The sequence below is a fragment of the Prinia subflava genome, chromosome 25 (genome assembly GCF_021018805.1).
Source record: "Prinia subflava isolate CZ2003 ecotype Zambia chromosome 25, Cam_Psub_1.2, whole genome shotgun sequence".
NCBI classification, from domain to species: domain Eukaryota; kingdom Metazoa; phylum Chordata; class Aves; order Passeriformes; family Cisticolidae; genus Prinia; species Prinia subflava.
In genome coordinates, this window is record NC_086271.1 from 1,922,287 (window position 1) to 1,940,684 (window position 18,398).

Below are 18,398 nucleotides of genomic sequence, written 5' to 3' on the forward strand. Positions count from 1 at the left end.
GATGCAACCCTGCTCCATGTGCTTGGGGATGGTCCTGCCTGAGCTGGGAGGTTGGGCCAGATGCTCCCACTGTGGTCCCTTCCAGTCTGACCCATCCTGTGATTCATATGCTCCCTAAGAATGTGGAAGAGCAGTCAAGTTGATTGGGTAGTGTAAAAAATACACAAAATTAAAAAACCCCTTGGCAACAGACATACCATTTATTACATATACAGTGCTATATCCACTTGAATATGGATAAACAAATTCCAAATGAAATAAATAGAAAACCAAAAATCTCTAGGTAAAGACCATTAATGAGCATATTACAGTTAAAAAACCCAATCAGAGCATGTCATATATTTGAAGTTTTATTGATGGGGATGTAAATATAACCATGGCAAAATCACAAAAACAATTTGAACATTTCATTAAAAGCAATTCGTTAAAAACATCTGCAATCATCTATAACAAATACAATGAACACTTGAATCCTTGTATCTTTAATCAAAATATTCTTATAGAAGTCTATTAGACTTTATGGATAATAAAAACCCAATGTCAAACTTTAATATAAAAAAATGGCAGTAATGCCTAAAACTGGGCATCTAAAATCAGTAGGTATCTTATGTAGCTGGATTTCAGAAAGTGCTGATTATTCTTTCTCTGGAAAACAAATATTCCCATTTGCTCAAAAGGTGTTCCCCTCCCAAAATAGAGGGGCATTTACTGATGGCTAATTATCACCTAAACCTCAAATGAATGCAGATGTTTACTGTTAACACAAATATTATTTTTATACGCTCTCCAATCACAAGATTCAATTTAATTCATCCATGTGCATACCTGAGGTGCTAGGTTGTCTACATTCAGTTTTCCTGGAAAAGACACTAAACTGAAAGAAGTCAATACACGATATTTTAGCTGAATTGTTCATCTTCTTCAAATCAGTCTTCCTTTCCAAGGAACTTGTTCACCTACTGACAAAAGGTATAAAAGAACCCCATAGATCCTTTATTTATCTCTCATGTCTTCATTGCTTGCATCTGACCTGTTAATAAAAAGAAACAACTAGTCTTAGCACAAGATAAACTCATGCTAAATTTTGCTTTTTGAAAACATAAAATAGATCTAGATGTTTTGGTGTAGTTACAAGAATGGGGGACAACACAGAGTTGTTATCAGCTTGCTCTCTCATCCCCTTCTGAAATTCCTCTACAGCCAAGTTGTTTTCCCCAAATCTTGCTAATTAAACAGGGAGACTCATCCACCTAATTAAATTTTTATTTTTTTCAGGCTCATAAGATCACTTTGTTGGCAATAAGACCTGGAATTTTGTTTTATGAAGTATGCATTTCAATTCCTTGTACATATTTTGGCTGCCACTTAACTGAACATGAACCACCCAACCATGGTGCTCTCAGTAGCCCCACTTCTCCATTTTGCTGCCTGATTGCCACTTCTCAAATCACTTCAAACTTTTTCTTGGTTACCAAAATCATCCAGCATCACATTACAAAATGTGGTAACCAGCACAATTTTCCCCACTAAGGGGGAATGCTGTGAGACAGGTTTGTTTTACCCAGTGGAGGATGTGCTGTTGCAAAAGCAACCCCATTACAAAATAGGAAAACAGCAAACTCAGCCTTCACCAGGGAAAAATCCCAGAAAACTTTCTGCCCCTGCCACCCCAACTGTGAAATGGGTCTGGAAAAGGTGACTAAAGAAAGCTTGGCTGCTGACAAGAACTGTGCACTCATTCACCAGGTGTCATTTCCTCCCTTGAATTTTATGGCATCCCCAGGCTGTGATTTAGGGACTACCATAACTACAGAGTTGTTCCAAATATTTCCATGTAGTGCTCAAGGAATGAGGAGAATCAAGAGTAAAAAATTGTCCTTGAAATAGCGAAGTATTCAGCCTTACACATATAACTGCCAAACTACATGTGCTTAGGTAACAGTACAGTTTAAACTCAACCTTTCTTAAGCTTTTAGGTTCACTGAACCAGAGAGTTAAAGGAAATTTTCAGATGGAGCCCATCCATGAGGATTTTCGGCTCAGAAAATTAGGAAGTTTAACACTCCATAAGAAGTGAATAGCTATGAAGTGATAGCAGAAGCATCTGTTTGCTGTGCTTAAGAAAATCTACATATATAACTTAAATATTTTGTCAGAAAATATTTACAGAAGCATTTGAGACCCTTGTAAGTAGTATCAAGCTATGTACAAACCCCAAATTTGGATTGAAACTCTAAGGGTTTCTCCAAGAGAAGTAGAGACCCTGAACATAGCAAGAAAACATTACTAAGCCAGAACTATGCCTGAAATTAGGAAAAATTGTGATCTGGAATCTGCCTCTATGACGACAGGATACAGGAGAGGAGGAAACCCAATGCCAAGATCCTGTTCCCCACCCTAGAATTATTTTAGCTGGTGGAGGACACACCGCTGCTCTTCTGCAGGCAGCAAATCTCTTTCTAAGGATTATTTTTGGCGAGCAGCTCTCCATCTGAAAACAGGACCGAATGGTTTTGCACTCTACAACTCGGTAGAACAAACCATCTTTTCCTAGTCAGCAGGACGAGCCTAAGCAGAAAGGCCAATCTGGTGTCCCCAGAGCAGAGGGGCTGAGTTAACCCGGGCCAGGCTGGCTGTCACCTTTTTGGAAGGAGCTCTGTCCCCGGGCCAGCGCTGACACCCGGCGGCCAGCGGGGCACAGCACAGGCGGGTGCTGCAGCTCAGCCCAGCCCGCGCCACCCGAGGCACTTGAAGCACAAGAAACGCCAGGCAGGGAGCTACAACTGGGACCAGTCTGCCAAAACTATGCCACACTTCACTAATCTAAACATCGAGCAGGACAAGAGAGACCAGAGCCTCACCAAGGCATGACAAGAGGAGACACAACATCTGTACCAAGTCTGTAATTACACAACATCTGTACCAAGTGTGTAATTAAAGATGCTGGATGCCAGACATCACCCAAGCTGGATCTGATATTTTCCATGCAGTTATGAGTGTCTGCATGTTCTGTAATTGTTATAGTGTAAGAAGTTCTTCTTTTGGCTCTGGATTAAAGAGCTGAAGGTGTGTAATTAAAACCAGTGTATCTGTCTGCGTACTTGGCTTTTTTTCTTTCACCATTTTTTGATACGTAACATTAAATTACGTAAAACAAGGACAGGACAATAAGAATAAATTAAAGAAGAAACTGAACTACCACAATAAGAAATGGAAGTGTGGCAGCTGGTATTGTTTAAATGAAAGTGCTAAACTGTTTGCAATAGTGTGCATTAGTATTTCATAATACACACTTTGGTCAGGGAAGACCACATGATGTTTTGTGTACATTAAGGAGGTAAATGAAAGGCAAATATGAGATAGAGCTTTAGTACTCACTGTGTAATTTGATCTGACAGCAGAAATGGACAGAAAGAAAACACAAGAAATAACAAAGAAAAAACTTTACAAAATGAAAGAGTTTAACAGGATGAAAACAGAGCAAGAGAATTACATATGACATACCTTGGAGCCAATCCACACCTTCTTGTAATCCTTCTCCTTTAAGAGCATCACTGGCACTGAAAGAAACAAACCAAATTTCAAAAACATTGTAAAAATACCAGTTTTAGTTGAGTCATCACCGAACTTGTAATTTAGGTAATTGCAAAGTAGCATCAGGTACAGTTTCCTTCAGTTTTCTTCCCATGGAGAAGACTGCTCCTCAAATGATATAGAGTACCTTCCCCCTAGGGAAACACCATTTCAGGATGTGATCTATTTTAATTCCAGTTTCAAGGCACAAGGAATCACTCCTAGAACACGAGGGGCTCTGGGAGAGCTCCCACCTGGGGCAGACACGTTCTGCAGCACCTCCCTCCTAAGACAACGTTGTAAAAGATGTTTACTCTCTCCAACAGCAGCCATGATTCATGGCATCATTTAGGCTGCAAAAGACCTTTAAGATGATCAAGCCCAAATGTCCTCCACGCAATTCCTACACACAGTGAGGATGCTGGAGTACTGGAAGGAGGAACTGTGTGTGTGTGTACACACTTCAGTGTAACAGCAACTCCAGGAGTGCCTGTTAATGTATAAAACTGTTCTGCTTCACTGACAGCAGTGTAAGTTCACTTTCTGAATCACTGGGGGATAACTGTTTAAATGCTCTTCCATCCTCCAGTTTATGAAAACCAGCACAGCAGTGAATTTGGACTGTAACTCCAATTCCCTATAAAAAGATCTTCCAAGAAGCTTGGGAATTTGTGAGTATGATTTCTGGACAAAAACAATGTCCAGGTAATCAAGTCTAACATTAGAGGGCCTAAAATGAAAATTTTAGCTTTCAGCAGCATTGAGTTACTGAATTCACTTTTATTTATAACAGCTGAGCACTTTAATAGGACAAAAAACCCTAACTTCTATAAAGTACTTCTAATAAAAGGAGAGTTTTTTCCTTGTGAACACCAGCACTGAGTAAAGCTTACATCCTTCAGGAAGAAAAGACTAGCTCCTACAGCTAAAAATCCCCTCAAACATGACTGGGTACAAAGAGTACAGTGTCCCTCTGAATACAGAAGAGAACAGTTTACTCAATGGCCTTTCATCAACAGTGTACTGAAGCATCTGCAGTGGAAAAAAACTCCAAAGGTTTTATTAAAGGTAATCTAGCAGGAGCACTCTGATAACAATTCTACTCCATTTCCCAACAAAATATAATGGCAACTGTTCTTCTGGTATCAACCCTGCTTTCTGAAATCCTCCATTCCATTACTTGGCTACCAGTTCTGCTGTGAAAACTTTAAAGACAAAGTCTAAATGAATGCATTGTACATTTAAAGTAAGTTTTACCGTAAGTATTTTAAGATTACTATTGTTTCACATGTGGAATGTCTTTTATCTACTCCATTTATTTTATACAGTAGTGAGTAGCACGACAGGGCTAAAATAGGAATGCACAAAGCAATGCCAATAAAAGAACAGAAAAAGAGAACTTTACCAGATGTGCCAGGGCTTGTCTTTGATGTTTTCTAGGGACAGCAGCTGAGACACTTTCACAGATGACACTGCATCCCTGAGGTCCATCTTGTTAGCAAAGAAGAGAATAGGCAGTCGACGGTGCTTAATATCTAGGCATGAGCAGAGACAGAAGCCTCAGGACAGGAGGCAACACTCATTCATCTCTGCATGTAACAAGGCACAAACAACACACAAAGGTGTTTTGCTCACCTGTAGCTGCAATTCTCTGAAGGTTGTATCCTACCAAGAGGCACACACTGTTGGGTCACCTGGCCTCTGCTGCATGCTTCCAGAATGCCCACAAACTTCCTTGCAGGTTTTGGAATCTTCCACCCCCTTTCCCCCTACCTTATACCCACATTTCAAGCTGGAAATAGGAATTGCTGGTGAATAAAAGATCAAACCAGTGCCTACAAACACTGCACATCTCTGCTTAGAGAGGACTGGATGTATAAAATGGATGGAGAAAAATCATTTGTGTTCATTCATTCACAATGTCACAACAACAGTTGAGAAGGGAAATCTGAATTATCCTTTTGTGTCCTGGAAAGCATCCATGACTTCATAGAATTTATAAAATTGGAAAAAAATGCACATGTCTGGACATCCTTTATTCTCCCTTCCCTTGAAGGATGACTTCTCCAGAAGCTCTTTTAGTTAGCAGTGAGAACTGCAGACCAAAGTACTCTGGTAGTTTCTGGGATATTTACACATAAAACAAGCTTAAACCTCACAGATTACTCCAAAAGATTATGTGGTGATAGAAAGGAAACAAAGTATACTCTCTTCCAAGTTACAGATGTAACACTGCCAAAAAATTACCAGCACCATGACTAACTCTCACAGTTTTTCACATTATTTATACAAAGGATGATATACCCGATTAGAGAAAATCTGGGTTTTAGTCTATTTATCAGTGCTTGATAGGAAAAGAACTTACACACTACCACCTCAATGAAAACTGCTACACAGGCTCTTTTTAAAACAGTAAAAAGAAAAGGTTCTTTCACACAGGAAACTAGGTAAGGATTTATTTTAAAATGTCAAACATAAGCCATCTGCCCCGCTGATGGGCAGGAGGATGATAAAACCCCCCCAAAACCCAAGAAACTGTCAGTGCTGAAAAGGTTTGAACTTTCCTAATTATGTTCTTTTCTACCTACCTACTAAACCTTTCCACAGAATCAGTGGAGACAACACTACCCCCCCATATTCATTCAGAGATGTAAGTGCTGATCAAAACACTGACAATTTTCACAAACTATTTACCCTGCCTGGAGCTCTTTTGTCCTCTGGCATCCATAAACACAAGTCGAAGGTCTCAAAATACAGGCACAGCATAAATAAATCTGTTTTGATTCCACTGGTGAACAGCTATTGAGTCTCCTGACTGAAACTTTTAGATTAATTTACAGTAAAATTAAATAAACCCTGGTACTCACAGGTCGAAGGTCATGGGTAAATTAAAACCACATAAATTAGCTGACATCACATACGTAAACAGCCAAGTTAATCAAGGAGTTTCCAGTGTTTTCCCAAACAATTAGAAAGGGGCACAACCTACCCATCCAGACTCAATGCATACCCAAAGATATCTGCTAAATAAAGTCGTGGTCACAGAAATTTGTATTTTTTCCTAATGTGCAGTATTTCCCTGACACACTTCTCACAGCTACTAACGGAAAGCAAACATTTTCTAGCTGAAAGTGGCTATGAATTAACACATTAAAAATATTCCAGAAACTAGATATGTGATGTGCAATTTTACACAAAGAATTTCAAGTTCACAAGAATTTCAGTTTAGTTTAGAAGCATGTGCTGGAGGTGAAGTGACCCAAGAGTCCTCACCTAATCCAGGTAATCTGTGGCTACCATCTTTCAAAGTGCTGAAGAAGGAAATTTGAGTAAAAAGCCAAAATATAGCTGTCATTAAACAAGCTGTTATTTGAAGAGTGCGTTGTCCATTAATGTAAGAAAAATAATTTCTAGCTCTGATTCACAAAGGAGTCCCAGGTAGTACAACTTCTAACCCCATTAATGCTTCACAGGACGCATTCCCTTCCCTTTCCCTCAGGCAAAGCCTGGCAAAAAGACAGGGAACTGTTTTACTGCGGGATTGCTAAGGTTTTCAGAGACAGGAACTGATTCAATTCCATTTAAAACTTGGGTAAATACATACATTGAAACCACTCCAGAAGGACGACACAGACAGAAGCATGGACTGCGAGAAAGCAGGGTATGCAGCAAGAAAGGCAGAACACTAATACAAATAAAAACATTGATATAGCAAACCAGTTGTACATTGATTCACCTAACAGCTCCTTTTATTGAACACTATCCTAGAAGAACTTTTTAAGCTCTTCTGTTCTGTTAGATGTGATACATAAAACTGATAGATCAGTGACACTGTTGCTGTGTTGGAGCTAAGCCACTCCAAGGCAGAAATACACCACTGCTCTCTCTTGGCTCTCAGGGGCCAGAGCCTGGCTTTGTGTAATTTGAAGATGCAAATTCATGAACAACTGAACAGCACTGACCTGCATTAGTGACCTATGAATTCATAAATGGAAAGCCCCACCCCTGGTTGCTTCTACTCTGTCTGAACATTTTCACTCTTCTGCCCTCTATTAAACCAGTCACTTCTTCCAGCAGTCTTTACCTCTAACCCTTGGCTCTGTGTGGTTCTACTTCACTAACAGAATTGGCTTTTACTGCTGCAGTTAATTCCTGATTTGGCACAAAGTGCCCTGGCCTCTGTGTAATCCACCTGCAGCCTTTGGCTCACCTCATCCTCCCTGTGACTTTTGTAACACAGTCTTTTCAGTGTCTGCATTTCAAGTACCCTTCAATGAGAAATTAGAGAACGAGAAGAAGAAGGCCCAGTCAGCTCCAGGATCTTTGTTGATGAATTTAAGTGTTTCATACAATCTTCATGGAAAACAAAGTCATGGGAACATATTTGTCCCTATCACAAATTGCTTTCCCTAGAAATGCAAGTCAGCTTTTCCTTTCTTATTTTCAGCATGGGAACCTCACAAGTTAAGGCTCTATCAGTTTAATAAATAATTAAGGAATCACAGAATTATTTAACTTTTAAAATTCCTAGATGTAGTTTTATATTCTGGTTAGGCAGAGCAACTGCCAGAAGTGCTGAAAGTCAAAATTGCACATTGCTTACAGACACATCCCAGTAATGTTGGATATATGGAAAGGCAAAGAATTGGCTGATATCAGAACTTAATTAAGGTGCAGTCTCATGTAAAAAAAACCAAAACAAACTAAACCCCTAAAACCAAGACCCTGATCACAAATCCTCTCATATCCTCTTCCATAGAGAACTGAAACTGACTGGTGTAATTATCCTTTCTTAATTCTGGGTAAAGCATCAAAAATTACAATGAAGATGACAAAAGACAGTTCAATGTTACATTAAAGGAATTAGCTGACTTCATGGAAAAAACAAACAAGGAGACAGTTTTGTCTGTGTTGGTCATCACAAGAAGCCTCTCCAGCTTCCAACTCCAAGTCTATTCTTTCCAAAACCATGTAACTTCTGATCTATATTGATTAATAAGACACCAACCCAACTCAGTGTAGAAAGCTGAAGTGTGACCAATTTCTAAATGTGAATAGGTAAAAAAAAATATCCCACAAGTTTTTCAAGACTGTTATTGTGCTAATATTAATGAATGGTTAAAATATTTGCAAAGTACTCAGAATGTGTCAGATAAGGGCTTTTCTCAAGACAACATAACAAATATGGACACAGAAGGGGAAAAAAGCCTCCTCACCTGGATGATTCAGAAGAGTGTCAAGTTCTTCTTTGGCCACAACCATTCTTAATTTGTCACTGCTATCAATGACAAAAATAATGGCTTGGCCTTCTCTGCATAACATAAAAAGAGCAAAGAGGCAAATTATAGGTTCTCAAACTGTGAATAAGAAAAGGCTTCAGAAGAAACACCAAGAAAAAAAGCCCAAACAAACCTCATTTTTCCTCTAATTTTTGTCATTGTTATTTAGCACTAACATTTGAACCCAGTCTTATTTCTGAAATTCAGTCTTTTGGTAACATGCGTCATATTTTAAGACATGAGGTTGTTACCTGCCCCTACAAGGTTCAATCTCCACACACCTTCTAGAAATTGTATTACCCAGACTGAAAAATGAACTTAAAATGTAACTGCTATTTTGACATTGTGGTCAGGCAGGAAAAAAACCCCATCAAGACAGATCTTTACAGAAATTGTGCGTTTCTTGTACTAAAGTTTATTTAGAGAAAAGTCAAATACCTTTTTAGAAAAAACCTGTGTCCACAGCTAGGCATATGCAGGTTATTTTAACCTTTACATATCCTGCATAAACAGGATCTTTTTTTTTTTTTTTTCAAATAACAGGTAAAAACTTTCAACTATTTCAAATAATTAGGACATCTTGCTGGCAGCACCACCAGTCACACTTATATACAACTACTCAACTCCTTATTTCAGGATGTTACTGATATTTTATGAATAAGTGTTCCATTTATTGAAAGTTATATTGAAAACCAATTAATTGGTCTCACCAATTCATAATTCACTAGTTAAAAACATGCACAAAAAGTGTATTGCTTTATATTTTAATGTAATATTCACTTCTCCTTCACTTTATTGTTCTGAGAGACCATTATGAACACATTCTTTAGCCTCCAGCACCATCTACCTTTGTATTTTGATAAGAAACAGTTCTACACCTGCTGGACACCAGAAATAACCTGAGAGCCCAAGATTGTATGAGGAGGCCCATTCTTTTCTGGTGTACAGAACCTTTAGTAAATAAAGCTTTTGCATATTATCTGAAAATGCCTAGGCACTTTTCATGAGCATAGAGTATTTTGCCAGAGGAGTCAAGAGTAATGGCATGTATTTACCACCAAAAAAATAACTTCACAAAGAAGTAACAGGGATAAGGACACAACATGACTTTGGGATTATTTAGGATAAATGTACTTAGAGGATGACACAGAAGATACTTTCAAGCTAAATAGAAGAAAAGTCCAGACTTGAAGGCCTCCAAGGCAACTACTTTGACACTTGTCCAGATTTAATTTCCTGCAAAATTAAATCTTGCTTAACTTTATAAACTGGACAGCACAAAATTACTTTATTAATATTTTTACTTAATTAATACTAATGATTTGTTTTATACTATTCTTAGAAGTTAATTTTAAACATGTGCTTACTGCACTGGATCAGGACCAGAGGTGGATACAAGTGCATATTTTATTGTCAGCATAACCTAAAAAACTCTCTTACTGTTATTGTTAAGATGGAAAAGCCATTTATGCCTCACAAGGGATAAGTTACTGCATTAAATACAGCAATCACAAAAATTATTTGCTTATGAAGCACTTTGAGAGCAGCCTGAGGGCATCAGTTACTGAAATGCAAATCTAACACTTGAACAATGAAGATCTCCTAGCCAAATGTTTTCAAAGCTAACACAATTTGCACAGGAAGGAGAGGAAGCATTAATCCTCAATTAAAAAACAATTTAAGCCCTACCACAACTGATATTAATATTTAATCAATATTATAATCTTCAGAATTTCTCCCTTCTATTTCTCCAAGCTACTTCTGCATGGTTTAGTATTGTTCATGTTATCTAGATCAGGATCAGGCATTACAAAATAGCAATGAGACAATGCAAATAAAGATTCAGTTTCACTGAAAGCTCCAAAAGTAGAGAATGGTGTCCATCTAATACCAGAAGATAATACCAGAGTGTTATAAAGTACAGAGGATATCCCGTTTAATAAATAACATTAAGAATCTTCATTCAGGTTCTTGGTTACAAATGCCTTATTCTCTGAGATTTATTTCCCTCACCTCTAAAAATCTCAGCCATCAGCCAGTATCTTGCACGTTTTAAGTCACTGACTTCCAGAAGAACTGAAAAATTGGAAATCTAACTCAACTTGAACTTTCTTACAGGACTGGTTTCCATGTTTCAATATTTAAATCTCATCCCTAGTATGTTCCCCCAAGTTGTCCCTGAAAACACAGAATAATAGCAAATAAAAAATTTTATTTGTTAGAACAAGGTTTTATTTATCCTTGACTAAACCTTCTGTCAAAGACCAGGTATAAGCCTTGTCTGAATCACTTCTAATCACTGGATATTATCATACTTCTGTTTAAATAACCTACACAACAGTTAATGTGAACAGCAGTGCTTTAAAATAAATTATAGGCTTACTTGTAGTAGTGTTCCCAGAGGTCTCTGTATTTCCCTTGACCTGACATATCAAACACTGTGAAAGACAAGCTGCAAAGAAAAGAAGTGCATGAGGTCCAGAAAAGAGAACAAAATCCAAACTACATCCCCTTGCTTTGCTACCTTGACAAAAAAAACCCCAAACCAGATCAATGTGAATCCCAATCAACTGAGAAAAATTCCCAAAGGAACTCTGGTTGCAGTATCTGCCTTCAAATGATCCTACTCAGTTTTGCAGTCTTATTTTAGAAATATTTCACAATGGAAAATGTATTTATTATCTAAATACATTTACTAAACAAATTATTCAAAGTTGAATCAAATGCAAAATAAGCTCCCATTCAGTCTCTGTCTCTATCATGCTGGTATCAAATACTGTTTATGAGTAAATGAAATTCAGATGAACCATGACTTAAAATCCATAGCCAGTCTTAAATTCTGTCCCTAGACAGGTACAAATATATGCAAAATAAAAGTGTGTGTGGGTTTTTTTTTTTTTTTTTTTTTTTTTTTTAATAAATAAATTCTACCTTTAGGAAAAAAAGAAATTACATTTTGCTAAAAATAGGTGAGTTGAGATGACCAAGCTACAAAGAGCAGTCTTTACCACTGTGAGACTTCACCCAAACACTACATACAGCAAGGCAACTTACTAAACACCACAAAAAGTTCTCATCTGCTCCTGAAATGTTCACAGAGTTCAGAACTGGGCTCTCCTTTTTTGGGTAGCCCCAGGTAGCTCCCCAAGTGGGAGCCACACCAAAACAATGAGGTTAGGAAAAGGAAGCTCTCCAGACATCCCTTCCATTCAGTGTCCAGACAGAGTTGTGGGATTGTCAGTTTGTAGAGTTTGAGGTTTTGGGTGGATTTTTTAGGGGTTGTTTTGGATTTTTTTTAATCATTCTACATGGTGTATTTACAGGTCATCATCTATCCTACTAGAGGATCAGAATTTAAAAAAGCAATATAAATTAATTAAATTGATTAAATATAATTAATTTACAAGTCCCAAACTTGAGACAGAGCTCAGTTGTAGAATGTCTTAGAGAAATATGAAACCTCTCAGTCTCACACATGAGCTCAAGGAATAAACAATTTTCTCAGCTCAAGGAATAAACAATTTTCTTGGAGATTTCCCACCCAGTGACGTCACACTGCTTGGTTTGAAGACTAACTGCACACACTAAAAACATCCAGTGAAGACTACAAAATAACAAAATTATGTTGCCTGCTTGAAATATCCTCCTGCCACGACATTCTTAATCTAAATCTTGGTCTTCATTCAACTAATGACTTATGACTCTGTTTCCTGGCCTTTGCTCCTGCCACCTTTACATTGCTAATGCTGCAGCCATCCTTTTGCATTTAATGAGATTACACTGCAATCTGTTCAGAGCACCTCCAGTGAGAGTGCTTAATTTAGGTTACCAGATTGAGAGTGGAATATAGGCTGCCACATCAGCAGCTGTCTCTGCTCCAGTCTGTAACAGTGCCCTATTCTGAAACTCAACAGACAGGGATCAGGTGTTATACACACCTCTGCAAAAAACCTAAAACAAAATCTAAATTTTTTTTTAAAAAATAGTTTTATAGCAGCACAGAATAATATTCTAACACACTCAGTCGTGGATCATGATTACGTCTCATGGGTACTACATTTTAACAAACTGCAATGTCATGTTGTTACACACCATGCATGATACTCAGTTACAAACCCACTGAAAGAGACAATTAAGTCCAACTATTGTAAAATAATCACTACTGCTAATGAAGAAACAAAGTACTACCTTGAAGTTTTGAACTTCTCTATACTGAATCCTATTGTTGGAACGATGTCCTGAGTTTGAGCCTTTGAAGGAAACAAAGCACAGATTTTACAATCAAATTAGAAAATGCCAATACTGAAATATATTTGAAACATGAATAAATTACAGATCTATTTTTGCCCCAAACTGTGCAATATTAATAAAGTTCCCAGAAAAGTAAAGTAATTCAGAATGAAGGATTTTGTATTTCCTGGGGAACAGTGTGAACACTACAGGAATTTGTGCCAAAACACAAAGCATTACCAAGAGTTCTGTCTGGTAACTGATTTAGTGCTGAGCTGGTCAAGGAACCCATCAGGACAGCTGATGGGAAAGAACAGCTCCTGTAAGAAGCATGGATATGGAGCAGGAAGAGAGCTCACATCCCGCAGATTACAGAGCAGTCTGAGAAAGTGATGTGCAATCCTTGCACAGAGTCCTAGAGCCCTGACTGCAAACACCATCCACAGGCAGGCCCAGCACAAACAACTGCAGACAGATGGAAGAACACTTGGATTTGCCAGGCACTAATATCTTGCTCCTGGGGCAAAGCAGCAATTCTTAAGAAGACTGGAGATTTTGACCCAGACCCCAAAATCACCTGCCCATTGAACTTACTAAAAATAAACCGTTTGATTAACTTTGATCTAATGACATTTGTTGAATGCCAGACTGTTTAGTGTGTCTTGCAAGGGTAGGACTTACACAAGTTGGATGCAAAGTTGTCCCCCAATAAATTCTTATTACAATTTTTTTTTATTCTACTGGTGTAATTCCCCTGAGAGCTTCTCTAATGCCCATTATTGTGACAAATCTCCAAGTCTGCATTCAGCTCTAGTTAGGAATCCTTTACTGCTTAAGACATGACACAAAAACCCTCTACAAAAAAGCCTCAGTAATTGCATAAAGATAAAAGTTGCCTGGTAGAAATTGTAGCCTTTCTCTTAAACAACTGGCAGCAGATAGCAAGCAGTCTATAGAATTTGTTTATAAATCTATTCAATTTTCAGTGCAAGAATAATTGCCAGGAATGGAAGAGTAGTAGACTCTTCACTAGGCCACACTTAAATGTCCAGTGGACTCATCAGGTAAAATTCAATGAAAGTTAATAAGAATAATGAAAAAAATCTGTGTCCTGATATAAACAGCAGAAATCAGTTTCCAGATGCACATAACCTTTGCACAACCTTTGGGTTTGAACATGCCTACCGAAATTCATCTATTTCTAGTCCATAAACATATCTAGAAAGAAGGTAATCCCACTTTCAGAATATTAGGCGCTCCTAATGGCCTCAAACACTTTTCACTGGATGACTGAACTGCAAGTAGTAATGCTACTTACTTTAAAAACTATTCTGCTTTAAAAGCAGTGAAGTCACCCTTAAATGTGCCTCTCCACATTATTACTTATTTTATTATTTCTTATGCATTTATTATTTTTCAGGAAGTGATTCAAATGAACACGATAAATTGTTGTACAATTGTATTAAATGTACTAAATGTTCAACATCACTTTTAACTGCAATCCTGTGGCAATTATTTAAGTGATTTAAGTGACTGTTTCAGATCCTGATTTCAGCCATCATAAACCCTTTATCATTCACCCTTGTTGGGTGATCTTAACCAAAGTGTGCCACAATAACAGTGGGGGCCTTTTTGGAAAATAATGTGCATGTGAATGCTTATCCTTAGTTTTAGTTAGCTGGAAAATCTTACAATATATTTGCTCCACTGTGCTAAATCATGAGCTCTTCACATCTTTTCCACGGGCACAGTGTAACAGCATGCTAACCCAGATCAGACAAACACCCAGCAGAGAACCAAGCAGCCTACTTACGTTTGAAGGTTTAAGTTTATTGATGATGGTTGTTTTGCCGCTGTTGTCCAAGCCAAGGCACAAGACGTGAACCTCCTTTTTCTTCAGCCCAAGCCATCCTGCCAGCTTGTCAAACAACCCCATGGCTGTGGCTGGAAATCACGGGGATCACCTGTTGTTAGGGAATCAGAGCTGTGGGAAAAGTGCTACGTGCAGGGCACTGCTGGCGCTGAGGGTGGGCATGGGGCTGGGAGAGGCTGGCGTGAGCAGGGCCCTACACAAACACTGTCCCAGGGGCTGGCCCTGCACATAAGCACAGAGAGGGTAAGCTGATTACAGCCAGGAGGCCTCGATACCAAAGTAGACTGGCTGTTTATAGCCCTGTCTGTATCACACATTGCCCTTGATCTGCTGGGCAGAAAACGCTGCCATCGTTCTGAGCAGCGCAAACGGGGGCACAACTGCAGCGCCACCAGGGCTCACACGGAAGGGAGCAAACACAAAAGGAGGGCCATTGTCTTTACCTCTAATTGTCAGCAGTCCATCATTCAGACAACAAAACTGTATTTCCCTTCTTCTACATAATTTACTGAACCGTGCATTAAACAAAGCACTCCCTGTTCACTCAATTCCAACTCTAATTCTAACAGGTTTCACCAATACTGACATATATGAATTAGGAACTCTTCATTCACCACAAATAGAAACTGATTAAAATAGATCAAATGCCACCAAAACATTCACCCACACGTGAGGGAGGTGCCGAACCTCTGCTGCTGCCCAGACTGGCTGAAGTTACCTGGCAGTGCACACTCCAAGGAGCTTACATCACGTGTTCCCCTGCAATACCTGGCCAAACACGCTCTGCAAAGAGGATAACCCTTGTCTGCCCTGAATGAATTCCACTAGAAACATTTTCAGCCGTCAGACAGCTGAAACCTTTGACATGCCTTGAATGATAAAGTATTTCATTCATGTCAGAGGATTTCTGGGGTGGTAAAGCCTAATAAATAAATTTAAAACACACAGCACTGGACAACTCAGGTTGCAAGCTTGATTACCCCAGGAAACCATAGCAAGAAGAGAAAAAGGTAAAAAACCCCATGAATAACAAATCTTTGATCACACTTTTTGACTAACTGATTACAAAATGATGGTTAACTGCTTTTTAATAATTTTAAAACTTTGCATGTAATGATGTCACATAAATAATCATTCCAGCTACAGGATTTTTCCTTTTTGAATACAGATCTTTTTTAGAGCTTTACCTGGAGCATTTTGATTCAGGACTGGTTGAGATCTACATTACAGCTACACAGAGTTATTACCGAGTTAAAAAACCCCAGCATTAGTTACAGCATGTCTCTCCTCCTAACTCCCTTTGTTTTATGCCTCACTCCTTTTCTAATCCATATATACAATTCAAAGAGCAGATTAAAGCTGTTTATTATCAAATTGACCTGACAAAACCCTGCTCCAAGACACATTATTTTCTTATCCAGTAAAGAGCTTCATCTATATATTCTAGATGATAGGGTCAAAAAAATACATTGTAGGCACTCCTAAAATGAAACAGGAGCAAATACAAGCCCTTAAAATACATCTAGGGCTTCATTTTTAAATCCAAAATCCTAAATACACAACATTTCCTAGCAACATTTTAATTAAAACCAAGTTTTTCTAGCAAATTTTCCTACCACTTGGCACAGTCGTTATTTGAGAGCACAGCGGGAAAGAAACGCACCCTTGCCTTCTTGCTCTGCCCCCAGGTTCATGGTTTTACTCACCTGTAAGGAATTACAGCTGCCACAGGTGCCTTCTCCCCCCTCCTCTTTATTGCCAGCTGATATTTTGCCTACAATGCTATAGAGCATACATCAGACATGTCTGAAAATTATTTAAGATTCTGGTCCAGGAACTTAACAGCAAACTCCAAAAGTTTCTTTTCTTGAGAAAGGATGTTTTTTCATGCCTGATCTTTGTCTATTTTCAGCCTAATCAACGACAAAGGAGATTTATCCCATGAAATAGAGAGCAGCCAACAAACAAGCTCTAAGTGATATCCAGGTGTTAGAACGACAAAGTAATTTTTTCGGTAGAACTGCCTTGTTTAGGTTGAGGGCTGGATATGTTTCAGTGGTCTGAGATACAACAGGAGGGAAAGCCTGAGCATACGGACTAATTAGCACGGAACGCGAGAGAATCATTAAGACGGGACACTTAATTATTAAGAGAACTAGGTGACTCGCAGTCAGTGAACACTAATGTCTTTGCTTGCTAAAATGTATACACAGTGAAAAGCTTTGGTCGTAACCGTGCTGGCTAGCTGGATTTGCCTCCCAGCGTCCCTTTCTGCGCAGAACCAGAAATAAATCAAATACCTCGGCTCTGTGCGTGGCTCGGTCTCCGGCACACGGCGAGCAAGGCCCTAACGCCTGGCTGCTCGGCACCGCGGCTCCCAGCGCCGGCCTTCCCTCCCTGCCGTCAGCACCACAAGGCCTAGAGCCGCCCCGGCAGCGGCCGCGGGTCCCTTCTCCAGGCCAGGACAGCGTCTCCTCTCCCAGAGCGGCTCGGGATCCCCGCGAAGGCCGGCTCGGGGTCCCCGCGAAGGCCGGCTCGGGGTCCCCGCGAAGGCCGGCACCGGGCCCGCCCTCCCCGGGCGCGGCCCGCGACTCCCCGAGCCCGCAGCACCCACCTGGGCCCGCGAGGCGCCCGCCGGGCCCGCGCGCGCCGCCGTTGCCGAGGAAACACAGGCCCCGCCCCTTCCCTCCCTCCCCACCAATCCCGTGCCGCCGCCGCCACGCCCCCGCCTCTTCCGGCCAATCGCGGGGACGGCGCTGGGGCGGGGCACGCCCGAGGCCACGCCCCCGCCGCTGAGGGCTCGGGGAGGGCTGAGGGAGGTCCCTTTAATTCCCCCGGAATTGTTTCCAACGCTGCCCCTCTTCCTTGCATAGCAGCAACGAGAGTGCCCGCAGAAATCCCCTTGGGGGTTGCGATTAACCCAGAAGGAAACCCCTAAGTGAGAACGGCCACCCGAGGTGTTGCAGCACCTACCGTTCAGTAGCGGGCGCCTTGGCGGAGTAGGGAAAATCTCAAATCCACGCGTCCCTGGGGCAGCGGCGGCAGCAGCAGCGCTTTGGGAGGAGGCTGCCTGTACAGGCCGGGTACAGAGGCTGCAATACACTTAGGATTTTTTTTTTTTTTCTGCGTAGCATAGTCCCGTCAGACTGGTCCAAAGTCTGCTCTTTTTCCTATATCAGGAAGGTTCCGACTAAAAGATGAGATTCCTTTGTAGTGTCATTATGAGCCACTAAAGGAAAAGGCAGGTAGCTTCAATCCCACAGTGAAACTCTGTGATGAAGCACTTCCTAAAAGGTAATCAAGTTGAGAGGTATATATGTGGTAGCGGAGGGCGTTTCTATTTGAAATGAGTCCGTATCTGAGGAATAGTTCCAAATTCAGTGGAAAACACAGGCATTTCACATTGCAACCAGATCTAAAATGAAATATTCATTCTTCATTAC

General features: G+C 40.0%; 1 protein-coding gene across 3 annotated transcripts; it reads right to left on the reverse strand.

The window, feature by feature from the left end:
• Positions 1–181: 181 nt before the first annotated feature.
• Positions 182–17,641, reverse strand: ARL6 (ADP ribosylation factor like GTPase 6). Of its 3 annotated transcripts, none has more exons than XM_063419335.1 (8): positions 17,570–17,641; positions 14,896–15,046; positions 13,041–13,102; positions 11,236–11,304; positions 8,790–8,884; positions 4,979–5,108; positions 3,505–3,560; positions 182–1,030 (listed from the first exon to the last, which is right to left on the reverse strand). In XM_063419335.1, exons 2-8 carry the CDS (start codon positions 15,016–15,018, stop codon positions 1,005–1,007), a joined length of 561 nt encoding a protein of 186 aa, XP_063275405.1. In that variant the 5' UTR covers positions 15,019–15,046; positions 17,570–17,641; the 3' UTR covers positions 182–1,004. The 3 variants fall into 3 exon arrangements, with proteins under 3 accessions (XP_063275405.1, XP_063275404.1, XP_063275406.1); XM_063419334.1 differs by lacking the exon at positions 17,570–17,641 and adding an exon at positions 17,256–17,538; XM_063419336.1 differs by lacking the exon at positions 17,570–17,641 and adding an exon at positions 15,570–15,685.
• Between the last annotated feature and the right edge of the window lie 757 nt (positions 17,642–18,398).

What these genes read in the sequence shown, in the direction of transcription:
- ARL6 (XM_063419335.1), bottom strand. Translation starts at nt 15,018, where the DNA reads ATGGGGTTGTTTGACAAGCTGGCAGGATGGCTTGGGCTGAAGAAAAAG. An exon ending in CACTCTTCTGAATCATCCAG is followed by an intron (nt 5,109 to 8,789) that starts GTGAGGAGGCTT and finishes GCTCATGCCTAG; the next exon opens with ATATTAAGCACCGTCGACTG. An exon ending in GACAAGCCCTGGCACATCTG is followed by an intron (nt 3,561 to 4,978) that starts GTAAAGTTCTCT and finishes TGTTTCTTTCAG; the next exon opens with TGCCAGTGATGCTCTTAAAG.